Source organism: Astatotilapia calliptera, chromosome 22, assembly GCF_900246225.1.
Source record: "Astatotilapia calliptera chromosome 22, fAstCal1.2, whole genome shotgun sequence".
Lineage (NCBI taxonomy): Eukaryota > Metazoa > Chordata > Actinopteri > Cichliformes > Cichlidae > Astatotilapia > Astatotilapia calliptera.
In genome coordinates, this window is record NC_039322.1 from 28,757,739 (window position 1) to 28,777,216 (window position 19,478).

The 19,478-nt window shown below is 42.4% G+C and overlaps 1 protein-coding gene across 5 annotated transcripts; it reads left to right on the forward strand.

Moving 5' to 3' along the window:
- The first annotated feature begins 222 nt into the window (after positions 1-222).
- khdrbs1b (KH domain containing, RNA binding, signal transduction associated 1b) lies at positions 223-18,093 on the forward strand. 5 transcript variants are annotated; one of them, XR_003270938.1, is made up of 13 exons: positions 223-696; positions 2,537-2,658; positions 4,186-4,302; positions 4,682-4,828; positions 9,049-9,182; positions 10,068-10,308; positions 10,751-10,818; positions 11,170-11,228; positions 11,941-12,127; positions 13,520-13,811; positions 13,907-13,936; positions 14,291-14,358; positions 16,670-18,093. XR_003270938.1 is itself a non-coding variant. In XM_026155589.1 (9 exons), the coding sequence occupies exons 1-9, from the start codon at positions 603-605 to the stop codon at positions 12,045-12,047; spliced, it is 1,089 nt and encodes a 362-aa protein (XP_026011374.1). In that variant the 5' UTR covers positions 223-602; the 3' UTR covers positions 12,048-13,297. The 5 variants fall into 5 exon arrangements, 1 of the variants encoding a protein (XP_026011374.1); XR_003270939.1 differs by having other exon boundaries at positions 13,520-13,596; positions 13,700-13,936; XR_003270937.1 differs by having other exon boundaries at positions 13,520-13,936.
- Positions 18,094-19,478: the final 1,385 nt, after the last annotated feature.

The following is a 19,478-nucleotide window of genomic DNA, read 5'->3' on the forward strand; positions in this document are numbered from 1 at the left end:
ATATGAGGACATATTTTAAAGCATGTGGCCTCTCTTGAGCACCTCTAGTTCAGCAGGCCACCCTATTGTATCTCTAAGTTTCCCCTAATTTAAAGTATGGGGTGGAGGGTGTGGGGGAATTGAACACCTTGTGGGCAGTCTAGACGTTTTTATTATGACAGTAACTCGCTCCAGAGCGGACACACCCATATCACTATTGAAAATCTGATAGTGGGATTGTCGCTCCTGGAGGCGGCGCATCCGAACAGCACACAGTAGGCGGCGTCAGTCCGGAGAAGTACGTCCCTCTGAGCTCACTTCCGTCGGTTTGAGTTGGCTGTTCTTCCAGCGCCTCGCAGCTTTTGTTCTCCCATTTCCAACTAGCCAGCGCTGCTGAGAAGAGGGAATCAATCAGTTGGGAAGCGGCAAACAGTAACGGACCCGTCGGTCGCACAAAAACGCCACATGCAAAGCGCGGTCTGCAAAGAGGATACGCGGTTCTCCGTAGTTACATAATTGGACTACTTTTTCCTCCCCGTATACTGTTGGGTTTATTTTTCTCCACGCTTTATTTTTTGCACTGAAACTGACTGCCCCCCCCCTACACCTCCAAACTCAACAAAATGGAGAACGACGACAAATATCTCCCCGAGCTTCTGGCAGAGAAGGACAGCCTGGACTCGTCGTTCACGCACGCCATGAAACTTTTAAACGCGGGTAAAGTACTGTTACACTGTCTTTATTTTTGTTTTGTTGTGAATTTTTCCACCGTACGCTTTATCCTCTGGAGTTGAGGAGAGCGGCGCCATGTGTTTGCGGACGGGACGTGAACTACCCCGTTCACCGCTACGCGGAGACGAGGTCCTATTCATGGCTCAAAAACAAAGAAAAATACGTGTGGGCGTTAAAATCTGTAGTTAGTGAACGAATAGCGTCTGAAAGAGTAAACCGCTTAAGGCTATCGCTACACCACGGAGGAGCTACACTTTTCAGTTATTGCGACTAATATCCGCTTCCTCGCGTGCAGCTTTTGTCGCACCTGCTCTTTTCTGTAACTGTCGGTGCTCGCGCGAGTTTAAACTTGGGCACGCGGGCTGTTTCCGTCGTGTGCTCTCGAGTCCCTGTTGATATATGTTATTGCGCAGCAGCCTGTGAATGTGCGCTAGTGTCCAGGAGCGGGGGTCACCTCAGTACTTTAAAGCCGAGAATCGGCCTAGCAGAGGCGACAAAGAGCCTTTAACCGCGGTGCTTGCCGATGGCCACTGCTTAAGTGTCCTTGAGCAACAAAACTGCAGCCATGGCCGCCCCGGGACTGCTGCCTTGCAGCTGTGTTGAAGCGAGGACAAGTGGACACACACACCTACCTAGTAGTACTGTGTGAGTTGGTCAGCTATCCGTAATACAAAAAAGGATGTTAAAAGCTAGCTATGACTGCTTTATATAAACAAATGTGATTATATAGTTATGTCAGCCATTGGCCATGTGCTCTGTCAGTAATTGTGAACCATTTTCTAAAACTGATTTTATTTTATTTATTTGCTTAACTCAGGTAGCCCTGGTGATAAGGAAGTTGACCGTTTGGTAAACGTGATTTGGCGAATCTAGGCTGCGTGTGTGAAATTTGGAAGCGTGGACTAACCAGGAAGACAAAGTGTGTCAGGGTGTGCAGTGTGGATGGGTTCCCTCGGTGAAACATCTACTCAGGCTTCTCCTGATCTGCAGCTGGTAGACTGTGGTGTAAGCTGGCATGTTTGCACATTGAAGGCTCGGGAGTTGTCACAGTCAGGAGGGCGGAGGTGGTTTGAGATGGGAGTACTGCAATGGGTGCTGGAGGGGGAAAACCAGGTGCTCTGCCACAAGGAAGAGGTTACAGAGGATGCTCGCAAATACTTCGTGTTGATTTGTTTCCAGTACAGATTAGAGTTGGACTGTTTTGATTTTTGTTAAAGAATGAAGAAGGTCTGAGATGATTTGGCTGATCAGCTGTTTAGGGTGACATAATCACAGCAAAATTGTCTTTTAGAGTGAACAACAGCGAGAGAATGGGCTACGATTTGTTTGATAAATGGCCGAAACTATTCATCGGTGGTCAAGTGTTTGCCTTTTAATGGCTCGCTAAGCTGTTTCACTGCTATTCAAATGAACACAAATGTGCAGAGTGAAGCAGTCAACGCACTCAGTGGAAACTGCCGTTGTTTGGCATTCAGTTAATGTGGATTTGCTTGTGAATCAAAGACTTGCAGAGGTGTGTGTTACAACCACAGGAACGGGCTAAAAAGTCAGACGTGTTTTCCCCTCAGAGGGCCACAAATCATAGAAGTGATGCTGCGCTTTACACAGTTGGGACCAGATTTGTATTAATCCAACTCTAAACAGCTGATGAGTGTATGCACAACTGGTTTTTAAGATCAGGTTTTAACTCTATCCTGGTGGTGCTGAATCCCTAAAGTTGGTGCTTTCTGGTTCACGTAAGCGCACATAAGTGCTTCTCATCATTGTGTTGTATGTTGCCACTCTGACTGTTTGGTTGCCTGAAATGATCCCTCTCATCTTCCAGAAATTGACAGAATCCAGAAAGGTGAGACTAAAAAGGAAACTGAGACATACCTGGACCTTTTCACGACGAAGAACATCAAACTCAAGGAGCGAGTGCTCATACCTGTCAAACAGTACCCGAAGGTGAGCTTTCTTTGTCTCCCCTCTTTTCTCCTCCTCCTCCTGTCGTCTCCCGCTTCCCAGCGAAACCCCTCTTGATTTAATTTATCCTGCAGCTGTGTTTCAATTACACAAAGCCACGGGGTTACTTGGGAGTCTCAAATTACTCCTCTCAACCCTGATCTTTAAGCTCCAGAGTATAATTACAGCCGATACTGGCATGTTTTTAAAATCTCACTAAAAGGGATCAAAATGTTAAAATGAGTATAGCTGGGATGGCTCTATATTTCAGTGTAATTCATACTGGTGCTCAGATCTTTTCCTGTTTCCATCCCGAGCCTTACTTAGGTTTATCATTTAACCTCAGGTGCATTCAGCCATATCGGTTCAATCCATATCTGGCTCAGACGTAAGGCTGCATTGATTTTAGGATGACTGTTTGTGATAAAGGCTGTAATCTGTCCTGTAAAACTCAGAGAGCATGCTGCAGCTGCACAATGCATCATTTGCATGCTGCTAAAAAAAAATAAATAAAAATAAAAAGATTAAGTTGCCAGAGTCAGTGTGGTGTCTCTTTTATGGCCCATTGTGTAACTTCTGGTGTTCAGTGCTCTTTTTGAATAGAGCAAACTGCTTTATAAAGAATGAGATCTGTAGGTGCTGCTTCGTTTTCAGCGTTGGATCGATGAGCTGTAGGAGCATCTCCTGTTCTGTGAGGGTCTGATGACTGTCTGATCTCTCAGAATGGGGATAGACCGAATTGGATGGACTCTTGTCTGCTCCACTCCAGTGAAGCAGTCAAGAGGCAGGTGAAGTGAGATAATATTATTCAACGCATTATGTTCCTGCAAGTGCAGCGAAAGCTTCCAAACTTTTAAGCCGAGCCAGCGAGCGACAGAAGCTGTCAGAGAGGGAGAGAGAGCCCAGTTTTGTTTTTTTTTTTGTTTTTTTGGACCAGTCGAGTTGTGATTGAGTTTAAAATAATTGCAAACATGCATTTCAGACATTGGCATTGCAGGTGTGTAATGCATCCAGTCTGCTGACCCTTTAGGGTTTTGAGGTGGGATAGGACTGATGTATTCCAAATGCAGGACAGGTGCATCCCTAACACCGGCCTTGGGTTTTAGTTGTTCCGTCACACTGCTGTGTCGTGCCCGACACAGCTAATGAGCGATTCCGATTATTGGAGCTGCTTTTACTACTTCAGGTTGAAGTGAGGTTCCTTTGGGGCGGCTTTTTGTTAAACGTTTCTGGCAATGACAGCTAATTGCGGGACGCATCATACACACGGTAATTACTTTGTTGAAAGATCGAGGAGGTAAAGTTCTGGCTCACTGCATGGATGATTGCAGTGAATAGCAAACGGCAGTATTACAGCCCTCGGGGGCTCATATCGACTTTGTCTGTTAAATCTACTACTTAAGGCTGCAGTATGTGCAACAAGAGCCCTGACAGACAGACGGTGATTGCCTCTCCCTCACTCTCCTGGTATTAAACTCGCCTCTGCCGTGATTGTCAGGCTAATTTTGTTCTGCTTTGTTTTGCTGTTAGTTCAATTTTGTGGGGAAGATTTTGGGACCTCAGGGCAACACAATCAAACGTCTGCAGGAGGAGACTGGAGCCAAGATCTCTGTGCTGGGCAAAGGATCCATGAGAGACAAAGCCAAGGTACACACACGCTTACACACATCTGGTCTTATGCACCTGTGGGAAGGTTACCTGAAGCAATAACACATCTGGCCTTTGCTTGAGCGGGATGACAGTTAGTGAGCCCAGATGGAGTCAAGTTGCTGGATGGCTCAGCTGAACATTAACACTCAGCCAAGGGCATTCAAACACTGCACATCTGCTCCAGAGTCTTCAGGATAGCCCACTAAACCTGTTATCTACCAGTTTGATGTAATTATCAAGCTATACAAAGGAAGGGAATACTGCATGTAACCCCTGTTGCTCTCCGAGGTGGAATAAATGTGATTTTTCTCCTTGCATTATTCATTAAATGTTTGAGCTGGCTTCTTCTCACTCTCTGTGATGGTTTTTCTTTCAGGAGGAGGGGCTGAGGAAAAGCGGTGAGCCCAAGTATGCCCACCTCTCCATGGAGCTGCACGTGTTCATCGAGGTTTTTGCGCCTGTGCCCGAGGCTTACCTGCGCATGGCCCACGCCATGGAGGAGGTCAAGAAGTTCCTGTTTCCGGTGAGTTTGCCAGTTCTGCTTTTGGCCATCTGTGAACTTGCCTGTGTGGAGTTTAGTAGAGCGTTTTGTGCCGTTTATTAACTGCAAAACTAAGCCTGTAAAAGGTCAGCAATGTGGAAAACACTCAGCACCTTAACAGGGGGAAGTGATGTCAGGAGATTTCTCAATTTTAATACAGAGTCAGAGTGAGAATAGTTGAGGTTAAACATGACTTTGCCATGAGAATAGAGGCATTTTCGTTGTAGCTTAAAAGAAGATGCTTCGTTTTGTTTTGTTTTTTTTTTAAATTATGGATTTGCTTTCCAAAGATCACCTCACACAAACACTGTTTTGAATCCAGGATTTGCTTCTTCTCTCCTGTATAAGTGTATTTTTATATTTGTTTAATTGAAACAGCGCTTCCTTTTCTCAGTGATATCTGAGGCCTTGTACAGGCTGAGCTCTGGCTGCAGTAAACGATTATTTTCATTGATCTGGGTGCCCATTCTTTTCTTAAACATAATCTAATAAATGCTATTGAAGATGATAACGGTGCCGTTTTGCTGTCTTAAATCCCAGGTAGATCTTTGAAAAGGGTTTTGTCTCATTCCCTAACATGACTGTCTTCACCGCCATACAAGAGAGGGAAATATAAATAGTCAACCCAGTTAAGCTGGAATTGGGGAATTAATTGGTATTACTTCTTGAACAACAGGAGATTAATTGAATCACAAAGTAGTTGCCTCTTAATTTTCAACTAAGTAATTGGCTAATCGTCTCAGCTCTGATTTGAGCTGCATGCACGCAGTCAGCAAGTTTTTCTTCAGGCCCATTTGCACACAGATGTAGGAGATGTCAGTTTCGTAATATGACTTTATTTTCCGCTTGGTTTTGATTCAAGATTGGTTTTTAAGCTCGTTATTGATTGAACTTTGAGCAAATCCTCACAAATGCCTTTAAATCTGAAAATCACACTCACCCATACCCACTTTAATGCAACTTCATGATTTCTTTAATTGCAGAGGTTAGAAGTTGTTTTGGATTGTAAATGCAGTTTCCCCATCGCCAAGCTGGGAAAAGTTTGTGAAGCTACACCGAAAGTGTTCTCGTGGTAATCGAGTGAAATTACGTTTCAGAAAGGTGGAGAGAGCCGCAGCGTGCTGGTTAGACAAAGCTTTGGGAGGAGGGCCTGCTAGGACAGCCGGAGGAGATTGAGTGGGTATTTACCTGGAGCAAACACATTCTGCGGCACAGTCCAGGCACGTAAAGCAATCAGCTTAAGAGGAGGAATTGGGCCACTTTCACTGTGTCAGCAGGGTTGCCCCCTTCATGTGGCTTGCCTACTTTTCTGCTTTCACCTGAGTCTCATTCTTCAGAGAGGAGAATCGGCCTGGAGTTGTAGAGCTTCGAGGCAGATATGTGGCCGTATTCACTGTACGCAGCCCACGTCTGCTTTGTTGGTTTTATGCTGAGAGATTCTTGAGTGCCGGCCAGCTCGGTGTGCTGTCGGGCCCAGCTGAAGCCCACAGTCCTCTCACAATGGCTCTCACCAAAGCAGGCCAATAGGCCCAGGGGTTTGTGAGCTGCCTTACATTTTTTTAATTAGTGTGCAGGGCACTATAGAAAGAATAATTTGGAGGCTAGATGAATGGGCTGATGAACCAGCTGCGGTGTTGGTGTTGCTGCGTTATGTAAAAATCAGCCGCTTACAGAAGCTGTCGTTACAGTTTAAGACCATAATCTGTCAGGCGTGACGGCCTTCATTTAGAGCAAGGCTGTGTTTTAATAAATGACTCAGATGGAGAATGGGTGGATGTAATTTGTTGCTGAAACTTTTATGTATTGCCTGTACTTCTGCTTAGGTATTCCACAGGGATGTTCCTGGTGACTAATTTACTTTTTTTTTTTTTTTTTTTTTTTTTTTGGGAGGGGGGCTCAGATTGATGGAATGGCCTCAAAGTAGGAAAACTGAGCATGGAGGTGGCTGAATGCATGTTGATTGTTGATTTACAAGCCATTTGAAATTAGAGCAGGGCGATATGACCAAAAATATTTATTACGATATACATTTGAAAATTTGCCATAACGATATAACTGACGATATAATTGACACTAGACAAAATACTTTACAACTCCACAACGTGATTAGTGCAAAAAGAAAAAACATCAATATATTTTCACATAAACAAGCAGCTGTTTTTTATGTGCATGAAAGTTATATAAAAATTTAACAGTGCAAATGCAAATTCCTTACTGACAGTTTAACCAAAAGCCATTTCCAGTGGAAACTGGCCGACATATCCTCAGCATAACCATGTATAATATCCACAAAACTTAAAAAGAGGTTATACACACACAATACGGTAATATTATGTTGAAGCACAGTACGTATCACTCCGCGAGGCTCCTGCCTACGACAGCTGTAATGCTCCGACAATCCATCAAGCGGTGCGGCTTCGTAGCTTAGCAAAGTCGTACTAAAACATTTGACAGATTTTCGAGCGCCGTGTACGACATAAAATCGTTTCGAGGTCAGTAAACACAACCAGAATTCATTCATAAGGCACATGGGATTATAAGGGGCACTGTCGATTTTCAGAAAAATCAAAGGATTGATTTTAAGTGTGCCGTATTTTCCAAAAAACACGGTAATAACGACGGCCCGCTAGCACGCTCTACCAAAAATAGTGCTTTGTTGTGTATCTGACGGACGAAAGCTAAACCAGTTCCACACCACTGAAGTTGCAGCATTTTTACAAACCAATTCTGGTTCATCCGTTTCATTCAACGATCTGCTTTCGCCCTTCTCATTCTCCGCCATGTGCGTATGAAAACAAAGGCACTGCGCATGCACGTTTTGCCCATATTCTATTGCGATATTTCATTTTCTTATCGTTGCCCGACATTATACGTGAACGGTATGATATGGCCCAGCCCTATTTGAAATGTCATTCTCCTATAATTATTTTAAATTGGTGCAGGTGTAGTCATATGTAGATGTGTCAAACAGCAGCTCCACTGTCCGTGCAGGTTCGAAGCCGCATGCATGTAAAGAACACAGTTAACACATTGCTGCATTGGAGTGGCTGTGTGCCAGTTTACTCTGACATGCAACTGTTTGTGTTTTAGATCACAGCAGTTTTGGTGTCATACTGGTCCACAAGGCTGTCAGCTGTCTTACTTCTCACCTTGTATGTTTGTAACTTCCTGTCAGAGCGAGAGAGGAGGTTGCTGCTGCAGCCCAGGCTAGTGGCGGGAGGGCTGAATATCGGCCATCTTAGACTTGAGTTATTTTATTTAAAAAAATTAGTTTATTTGACTAAGACAGTGAGTCTCTCACAGCCCTGTGATTTCAGCAGGGTTTGTCTTCTTTTTTCTTCCTCATCCTGTTTATTTGTGTATATCTGCACATCGACCAACGTGAATGCAGAAGGATTTCTCTCTCTTCTATTGATCGTAACGTCTACAGATCCTTGATTAAACTCAACACCTTGTTGGGTAAAGACTTTGCATCCTCTGCAGCATCAGCTGGACTGCTCCTCCCTTCAGATGAATTTCTAATCAGTCAAATGCTCTGCCTGCTTTTGCTGCAGATAAGTTGAAAGCTGATGTCTGCATCTCATATTCCAGTAGTTTTTTTTTTGTTTTTTTTTGGACATCATTAGAGCTCTGTCACTATTCCAGTCTGGGGAGTGATATGAAAAAGAATTGATTGGGTCACAGTGCAGCTCTTGTGATTGCTCCCAGAAGAAAGGCGGAGGATTGGGCTGCAGGATTTGTGCTGCTGAGACAGGCAGCTTGGCTAATCCACCCCAAGTTATTGTTTTTGCAGATAAAATAAGGTAACTGCTCATGCAGTCACACCAGACTTGTCAAGGAGTGTGCAGAGAAGTGATTTACATTTTGTGCATGATGGAGAGACACAGGAAGGCACGGAGTGTGGATGGATGCTTTCCAACCTCCAGCCTCCCACATCCACATCCCCCCCCTCCTCTCTTTAACACTCTGAGTCACTGGCACTGAGACTTTTTCTTCCAGTCGCTCTGTTAGCCGTTGGGAGGGGTGGCGTGTTTTGAGCAGCTCGGAAATGATTTCACTCTTTTATTCATCACTCCTCTTTCCACGCTGTCTCCTTTCCTTTCTATTTTTTGTGTTTGCACAGTCACTTTTCCATTTCTTTTCTTTTTTTTTTTTTTTTGTCTTAGTATTATCGTCCTCACTGTGTGTGTTTGTGTGTATAGGATATGATGGATGATATCTGCCAGGAGCAGTTCATGGAGATGAGCTACCTGAACGGAGGCCAGGATCACGGAGCCCGAGGCCGAGGTGGCCTGCCAGTCAGGGGCCGCGGTGTCCCCCCTGCAGGAGCACACAGGTGAGGAAGTGCACACAAACACACACAATTTCTCATGACAGCTGCTGCATCACTGAATATGTATGTATGTATGCACATACATACATTTTTATTGTTGTTGTTTCCCTCTCAATGATTTGGAATGCTTGGGGACCTCTCAGGCCCAGCAGGCTGCCCGGCTCTATATGCCGTCAAAAGCCTAAGTTTGATACGACATCTTAATGGTTAATATTAAGCTACAACCACCTACCAGTTAGCTGAGCTTAGTATTTAAAAAAGAAACATATAATCAGCTATACTTACCCTGCTAGGAGTTTAAAGATCACAAATAAATAAAATTTTTAAACAAACTCATTTTCTTGGCTGGTATCAGATTTTTACATTTTTGCCAAGTTTCTCTGTCAGCCTTAAAAATCCTGTACCAGTTGGGCTCTAGAGTTGGGTTGCTTTTTGCCCCTGCTGCTGTCTTTATGCAAACCTACCTGTCTGTTTTTTTTTTTTTTGTTTTGTTTGTTTTTTTTTTTTTTAATATTTATATATTTTTAAATATGAAGGCAATGTGAGCAGGAAGCACAAATATGTTGAGGGATTGGCTGCGTTTGTTCAGTAAGGAGTTACTTGTAAAGAAAACTATTTGCACTACAAAAACTAACGTGTATACTTTTATTTTGTTTAAAAAAAAAAACTATAGCAGAAGTGCAGCCACGTGTCTGGTCAGATAGAAAAGTACCATTTTGTTATAAGGCTTCAGATAAGAGTTCTCACCTTTGCAGTTTTGTCTTATTATACAATATTTTAAATAAAAGTAACATCCACAAATATTTCCAAAGATGTAGTTCAGCTCGTTTGAGTTTGAGACTCCTGCTGTAGATCATCACGACAATAACCCAGAGTTCTTGGTTCCAGGGGCAGGGGAATGCCGCCTCGTGGTGCTGCCGCCAGGGGAGGTGTGACTCGAGGTGGCCCAGCCAGAGGTGGCGCAGTGAGGGGTGCCCCAGCAGGCAGAGGAGGACCTCCCGCAGCACCTGCCAGGGGAGCTGTGGCACCCCGTGCCAGACTCATAGCTGGAGGACCTCCCCAGAGGATGCCACCACCGCCTCCACACCAGCACAACCCCGGTGCAGCTGCAGAAGGCTATGACGAATATGTAAGTACCACTGCCAGTGGAAATGAATTTATCCTTTCACATTTATTTTGTAGGTTTATTATTATCACACACAAACGTCACTTCTAGTGTTGTATTTGATGAGCTAGATATAAGAAATGTGCAGAGACGCCTCAGTTGTCTGTGTAGACGTTATGTTTTCAGGTTTGACGTTGCTAAATCTGACCTCTCCACTGCTCGTCTCATCTCAATAAGATCTTTCTTGACGTTCTGTTAGCTTTGAATTGCTTGTCCGTCGTCATAGGAATAAGTCATTTCAGATGCTCGAGACATAAGGGGAGCGTGTCTGCTTTTGTACAAGTGGAGTTCTTTGGGGACATCTTGACATTCATGAACAAGACTCTCCTTAAATCTCACCCTGTTTTTTCTTTTCTTTTTTTTTTTCCTTCTCTCTCTTTCCCTCTCTGTTTCCTTCCCTCTCCAGGGCTACGATGAGAGCTACACAGACACGGCCTACGAGTCTTACGACAGCTATTACAGTCAGCCGCAGGCGTGAGTGAATCAGACGTCTCTTTGGTTTTCACCTGCTTCTCACAGAATGCACACACATCGCCTAGTTGCTAGTTTCACTTGAAATGGGATTTGAGAGCAGCAGTAATACTTTTTAGCCACTCTGCACAAATTCAGCGTTGATAGTACTTTGTGTTTCATGCTGTGGATGCCAGTGTTATTTAGAAGGACCAGCCGGGACTCAGATGTTCCATAGTAGAGAGCCAAGCTTTGATCTTATTCGTAGAAGCCAATTAGCGTCCCCCTAGACATTACAGTCAGCTGCTTGATGTTTTTCAAAGATTAAAAGTGATTTTTCTTTTTATTCTTTTTTTCCCTGTTTATGACCAACAGAGAGCCAGAATATTATGACTATGGACATGGGGAGACCACAGAGTCGTACGAGTCCTATGGTAAAGAACAATTTTTTTTATTACAATAAACGACAAACATCCTTATTGAATTGATTGAATTGATCCTCTGTATATTTGTTATTGCGTGTTGGTGTCTGAAATATGCATGCACGTCAGCCCATAATGTCTCTGATTGTCTTTAAAAACAGTAAAAATAAATAAATAAATCATCAGCCAGATTAAATTTTCCAAAATGTGCATTGTGTCAGCTAATATTGACTTTGATTGATATCACTGTCAGCTAATAGAATGGCACTGATACTCAGATCTGTCAGCATCAGTGCCATTGTGTCACATTATTTTCTGCTGCCTAAATGTTAAACATGTTGTAATGAAGGCTGAAAAAGACAAAGCTATAAGGAAAACATTGGCATTGCCAGATGGTTATTTTAAAGATCTGAAATTGGACAAAATTGATCATCCACAATGTGATGGGACAGTTCTTCACCCTGATCCAAACTGACGGCTTTATTTCACAGTTAAATATTCTTTAATGCTAAAGTCACACTGTAGAGTTTTTGACTTCTTGTTGATGTGTTGTGACGTGTTGTAGGTGCCGTGCACGGTCAGATGTAGGATTTAGTGCTTTTCCAACATGTCCGATAAACTGAACGGTGCCACAGGGCAGCTCTAATGTGCGCTCAGTCAAAGGCTCTTTGTTAGAAATGTTGAATTATTGATGTGTCTATTTTTTTTTCCGCTTCCACTCCAGGCCAGGATGACTGGAACGGCACCCAGCGGACAACTCCAGGGAAGGCCCCTCCCCCCTCTCGAGGCGGCAAGACGACTTACCGGGAGCACCCATATCGACAGTACTGAAGCGGACTCGCCACCCTTAGTGTCGCCCTGACAAGCGCCTGTCTACCACGGCAGCTCTCGCTTTAAGAAGCCCGACAAAAGTAATTGTCTGTTTTGTCTTTGGTTTGGTCTTTTCCTACGCCGGACTTTATACAAGAGAGCAAATTGGGAACTGAAAATCGGAACTGGTTTTTGAGATTTGACCGCGAACTCCCTCCCCCACCCCTTCTTTGTCGCACCAACCAACCATCCAACCAACCAAAGCGGCTTTTAGATGGGTCAGAGATGAGAAGTTGGCGTTCTATATAGTTTTTCTTTTTCTTTGAGTTTTTTTACGTTTTGCTGTCATTTTTTCCTCTGACCCTTTTTACCCTCCTCTGGCTTTTTTGCATTGTTGATCGTTAATTTTTAATTATTTTTATTTTATTTTTTTAACTGTGTGGGAGTAGTCGTTTCTAGTTGAATTAGTGGCTCATTATCCACTTGTCTAAGGAATCCATTTTAATTGTTTTTATATACATATATATAAAGAATCTGTTGAGGGTCAGTTGCAGATTCCCATTTAGGCTACATTTCAAAATTCTGTTAATATAGCCAAATAAAAGACCTTTTAAACGTTCAGTTATGTAATATAGAAACAAACAAAAACCCAAATCCTTAAATGAAGCAAAGGCTAACTCAAGTACAATTCATTCTTGATTATGGTTTGTTGTTTAAATAGTTCTAAAACGTTGTCCATTTAGACTTAGGCAGCAATATTTGTCATTGTACTTAGAGTTTTGAAATATAGCCCTAATAGACACTGTTGAGATGGACTGTCCTCATATCCTCAATTTGTTTGTCATGTTTAAAAAGACAAAAATTAATAATTTTAAGACTGAAGACAAAATGTTTGTTTAATGAGAACACGGACGAGACCTGGTCTCACCTGTTGTGCTAAAAGAAAAAAGAAACACACGGTTCAGGTCTTGATTTTGTGATCTGACTCTACATAAACTGCATGCACAAAGTACACAAAGAAGGATTGGGACAAAAATCTCCACATGGGTCTTCTCTTTCTATAGAGAAGGGATCCTGCAGCTCAATCCGAACTCTTGTACATATTTTAAAACATCCTAACTGTACTTATTCTGCCACTAGTATCTGTACCCTCTCCATAAAATGCATTATGCTACATGTGTAAGCTTGCCTAAATAGGTTACTAAATCTGTCCAAAAGATGTTTTGCAGCAGTTTGTCAATAAAGCTTAGTTTGTTTTTTATGAAACTTAACTTGCTTTATTTGTTTCCTGTCCTAGTAAAATTCTGAAATGGCCTTTTTTAAACCAGCAGTCAGATGTAGGTGTTTTCCTTTGTTTCTCATTCAAAAGCGCTTTTTAAATCTAAATGAATGTATTGACGTCTGAAGACTTTAACCCTACTAAATGATGTCTTGATTGATTATCAAAAGAGCACAACTTATTCTTTCTCTCTCTTTCTATACTTTTTAAAAAGGACCCAGAGGTAAGACCTCTAAAATAACCTGGATAGCTTCCTAATGTGTATAGAGTTCTAAAGCATTGAATGCCTGGGTACGTATAAGACTTTTTCAATCCTCCTACCTGTGGTCGTAATCCTTAATGAGAATTGCTTTTATAGCATCTGAAAATTAACTGAGTTCAAACCACCATTCAGGTCTAGGCTTCATTGTCATGAATGACAGCTGGCGCGATGGCTACTTTAGTACAGAGTGTAATGGCAGTGCAATGGAGAGGATGGTTATAACCTAGAGAACTCCACTGTAAAGGTAACCTAACCCTAAATGTTTAATTTCTTAGTGTGTTTATCCTTTGACATAAACTTTCTGGTAAATGCGTACAATTTCTTAAAATATCATTACAGTCATGGCATCAAAAAAGAATCGACTCAAAAGTAAGAAAAACGTAACTTCCAATATCATACAGTAGTGGATTTCATGTACCAAAATAACTGTGCTGTGTACTAACAAAATATAATAGGATAGTGTTAATGCAACTCTTGCTAAAAGGAACAAAGCCAAATCTGTCATCATCTTCTGTACAGTTGAGCTGCTGTTACTTTTTTTATTTGCTGTGTAAAAGTTGCTTACTGTAATATTTCAAAAGGTTGTGCCTGTACAGAGTTATCTGAAAAAGAAAGCTTGAGTTGCATGAGCATATCTTCTCCTGTAGATGTTGCATGATCTGTCTCGAGTTTCTCCCAGTGTTTTTAGACAAGGTATTGATTTGGGGTTTGTCCTTCCTTCAGGCACAGCTATCGGTCACTGAGTGCCCGGAGACTGACGGTCGGCTGGACAGAGACCATGCAAACGTCAGGTTGGTTCGCTGCTACGCCTCACCCATTTAAGAGCTGCGCTGCTGCAGGCATCATCTAGAGCCCTGTTTTTTCTCTCTTGTATACCTCAGACAGCCGTTGATGCTCTTACATCACAGCAGGAATGTGTGTCTTTGCAGATGCTGTGTTTGGAGACTGACTGATATTATTGGCTAAATGCAGACATTTACTAATATTTATGGTGTTTGGAACAACAAAATTTAAAAAGCCAGCAAATGGCTGATCTGAACAGAGCCAGATTAAAACAAATGACTACACACAAGTCTGCTGGTTTCAAATGTCTGACAGGAGGAGAGGAAAAAAATGCTGTGTTTGAATATCAGATTTTTATAGGTAGTTAACAAAAATCATTGGCTAGATACACCTTAGTTAAAGGTTATTTTGCTGTTGACAAAGACTAAAGCTAATTATTTATTCATTTGTTATTCATTGTTAACGAAGCCAACATCGTTATTTGGAGAGGTAACTGTTAAATGGTAACTGATACCCATAAAAGGTAAACTGCTGATTAAACACTTGTGCATTTTTGACATGTTTAAATGACTGTTACAGAGTTAGAATTCATCCTCATAGGTTTAAAAAGCCTCTAAGTTTGTCTTGTGGTGGTTCCCATTTAAATCTTTGCAGGTTACTACAACTCTATGTATACACACATTTCTAAAAAGGTGCACAAGTAAAGGGTTGGTTTTCTGAAGGATTTTATGAAGTACTGATGGCAAAGATTTAATGCAAAGGATTCAATTTTCAATTTGATTTTATTTATACGGCACCAAATCACAACAACAGTTGCTTTATACTGTAAGACCCTGCAATAAATACATACAGAGAGCAACCCAGCAATCATATGACCCCCTATGAGCAAGCACTTTGGAGACAGTGGGAAGGAAAAACTTCTTTTTCCACTTTAGGAAAAGTCATAGTTTGAGTTAAAATAGGCTCATTAACAGTATCACTTCTGTGCGTATCTCTCAGATTCATGTGATTTGACAACTATTGAAACCTTTGTTACAAAATAACTAAGTTTGCTAATTGGTAACATATTTTACCCTTAGTAAGAATAAATCCGCAGTCGTGTGTATCACTTGTGTCGGTTGTCATTAATAGTTATTGATGACGGATATAAATGTTATTCTGAAAGGACTCTTCTTATAATATTTATATCAGCGTAAGTGTAAGACTAGCCTGAGAGTGTCTACACAGTTTGTAGGTAATGTTCTTAAACATTCAAAGGCACTGGTACGGCCATTTAACTCCCCACCCCCCCCGCACTGCTGCAAACGCCTCTGGCTCCGTTCAGCCGGTGTAACATTATGCAGCAGCAGCACGTTCATGATATTCACAGCATTTCAAAGGTTGGTTGATTCTGATGATTGCCCGGGCTCCCGTAAGTCGCCTCTGCTTCTCACAATGCCTGTGAATTGGTGTGTGGCCGCGGCTAGCCTTCAGCAAGTCTGAGCGAGCGAGGAGAGCTCGATGCCCGTGTCGGGGTGGTCTCAGGAAAAGTGACTAATGAGGATCTGTAGCCTCACTCACTCTGACTGAAGGAAAAGAGCAGCATGAGGACTCTGGCCATTCCTGAAATGGAACGAGAGGGGTTGGGCGGGGGGTGTTTTTCTTATGATGTCCTGTCTGCACCTTGAAGGCAGGAAAAGTTGAATGATGGCTGGAAAAGTATTGCTCGGTGTTCAGGCTTTTAGAAGCTGGCAGAGAAAGTGGATAACAAAGCATTTAAGGCCACTTTAAAGGAGGTGTTTTGACAGAAAGGTCACCCACTTGTTAGAAGAATGTGCTCAATATGACTATTTTTAGGAAGAAAATCCTTTCTTTAAAAAAAATTTATATATATATCAAAATCCTCTCGTTCCAGCGGCTTCAAGTTCAGGCGTCTCAGAATTGTTGGATTCCGCTTCGTGTTTCTTTCAAATTGCTGGAAAATACTCTGAATCAGAGCGCTGCGAACACATTAGCTGTTGATTGAAATGGTAATGCGCTAATCCAAAATCGGCAGTCTTGCCAATAATTATGTTTCACTTAAAATGTTGCTTAGTTACAGCAGAAGAGCTGTGCTGCTTGGCAGGAAAATGACCTTTTAATTATTGCAGCCAATGCTTAAAAATTGAATTAGAAAAGTGGCCTCGTATTTTTTTTCCGCCTTTTTCATTCTAAATTGCCGCAGAGCAGGAAACAAGGGACGACTTAGGGACATTAAGAATCAGCATTGTGTATTTACATGTCCTCTCATGCCAACATCTTTTTTTTTTTTCCTTTTTTTTTTTTTTGTCTCCTCTGCAGTTGAAGCCGTGCACGGGAGCAGCTCAGCATGGTGTCGTGGTCAGACGGAGCTGAAAAGGAGTGGCCTCGAGGCCCAGTTCTGTTCCTGGCAGGGGTTGTGGGAGGTGATGGGGGTGGGTGGGGGAAGGGAAGAGGAGCAAATGGGTGGTGAGAGGTGGCCGGCTGCCATGTCATCCAAAGGAGCCAGCTGATTTAGAGGTTGGGGGGAGATGAGGAAAAAGAGAAAGGAGCCGGTTGAGACTGCAGCTGGTCAGTGAGCAGACTGAGAATCCAGAGACTCCCATTTCACGTGGACTCTTTCCTCCTATTTATATATTTCTCGTCACTATCGAATTAGAGCACATTATTCTCGTGTTAATTATTTTCAAGTCTGGAAGACGCCCACTCGAAGCCTGCGCTGATTGTGCACACTTTTGCGCGTGGCTTCCGCAGACCACCCCGTGGTCCGAGCAATGTAATTGTCACAGCCTAATTTACCATAAAATGAGCGCTCCTGTTATAGCAGGCTGTGAAATCATTTTTAATTTCCTTTAACTGTTGAGTTTGACATAAAAGGAAACTCTTACTTTCCACCAAGGCGAGCTGTATCCGTTTCACCAGCCAGCAGTTTTGTATCCCGGCACTGAATTAGAATCCAGGCTCAAGAGTTAGAAATGATCGGTGTCTCGCTGAGGACGAGTTCGCGAAACGCACTCTTGCCACCTCTCGCACGAGCCCCATGCGACGCCGCGGATAATGAATGCTAATGCTAAGCACATGCAAATGCTTCCTATTTGCATGTGCTTGCATGTACCCTCGCCGCGTATGTGAAAGGCTTTCATAAGCAGCGCTGGCCTGTTCTTTGCAGTTCAGCATCCAAGAATTAGAATTCGACGAGATGGAGTCGCATGTGAGAAAGGGACAGAGGGTGAAGGCAGACATTACTAACATCCCTGCCATCCATCTATCCATCATGCTTGTGTTGATTTGATTCCCCTCTCTGCCATTTTCTGCCATTATCACTGATGATATTACAGCTGCCTGTGGTGCTGAGTTACATTTAGAGGTCAAAACTGTACTTTCCTGTATTAAAAACAAATTTGTGTCCCGATCCGCTGGTCAGAGGCAGCATTAGCCAAGTCAGAGGCTCCATTTCGTTTATTGAAAAAGCCAGCAGCTCTGAGGATAGAACATTAGATATTAGGATAGAAACCATCATTTGAGATGAAATGTCAACGGGCCATAGCCAAAACAGACCATTTTTCAGTCTTTATGTGCCATTATGTCTAAAATAATGATTTCTGCGTCTCCTGTAATCTAATGAAAGATGAGTGATGGTGTGGAAGCCGCTTCCTTTGTTTGGATCGATGGAACTGTCAAAAGTGTGAGGTTTGGAAGTAAATACTACTGTGCATTGATCAATAAAGGTTGACTTGAATATAAAAGAGCTGTGTATCGGTCATCTGCATAGGTGTAGCTTCTGGGAGGGAGGGGTGGGCACAGACATCACATCCCGCTAGTAGGGGGAGCCCCCCCCCCCCCCTCCAACAAACTAGTCTATTCCCAATCTGGTGATGTCACAATATCAGGTTATAATTACCATAAATGTTTTCAGTCAAAATTGTTCTTCTAGTGTTTCATAGAAGTTTTTCACTTCAACTGGTTGGGTGCAGTGTGGTTACGACAACAGACTATACGAAGAGTGGAAGTCTCTGTGATGCTGTCTCCTGCTGGGTTTGAAGTCTGCATTTTGAAGCATCAACTTTGGTGACTTTTGGAGTCAGACGGCATCAGATTTGGATGAGAGGTAGAACAACAGTTAACTGAAGCTAGCAAGCTTGGTTAGCAACCTGCTACCATAAACTGTACAATGCTACAGATTTATACATCCTAACTTCTGGATGCAGCAGGCCAATAACATGAGCATACAATTTTCACTAAAACCCAAACTTTTGTTTTAAATAATGACATTAAGATGGTCAGAAAAAGGCCAACAGCTACTTAAATCATTCACATTACACGAGGTCAGACCTAGCAAACGCCAATCAGCTACAGCTGCCTGTGTTGAGAAAACGGTTCCAACACTTCCTCAACTCGAATGTCAGGTGGAATAATTGCCAAAAAAATAACCCACAGTTAGAAGGGGTCAATTAAAATTAAGTTTTCTTTTTTTGTCAGTTTGTCAGCTCAAAAACAAAACAAAGTTGGCCTTTTTATTTATTTTCTCTTTTTTTTTATATTTTATCACAGATTATATAAATAATAAATCAGGGAAAAATAGCAATTAAAAAATATATAGGAATGTAAAAAGCAATTTTAAAAACAAAACCAAACCAAACTTGGTTAAACCAGCATAAATAAATGTCACTGATACACAGTACTTTAATACAGCTGGCAAACTGCAATGACTCAGTCATGCCAGCCTCAAGGTGTAAAGACGCCTGTGAGTCAAGCAGCAGCGTGTTAGCCCAGAGATGGAGAGAAGCCAGGAAGCAGCAGAAGTGTCGGCACCAGGGTGGAAGAACTGGACGGCAACTATCTGACAGAAGGCGGCATTTGGATCACATTGCTGTTTAATGAAAGAAATAAACTATGAAAGAGAGATGTGCATTTTTACCCAGAACAGCTGCACTTCGGTAACATGTTCGCAACACACAGGTTGTAAGATGCACCAGAGGAAGCAAGGACATTAAACCTAAACATTGGGCCACTTCAACAGGCTTTACAGCAAATTCAAAGATGAACAGGATCTGAACTACATCATAAATCAGTATATATAATCACGACTACAAACACTACATAGTGTAGTTCACAAAGCTCAGGTAATTTT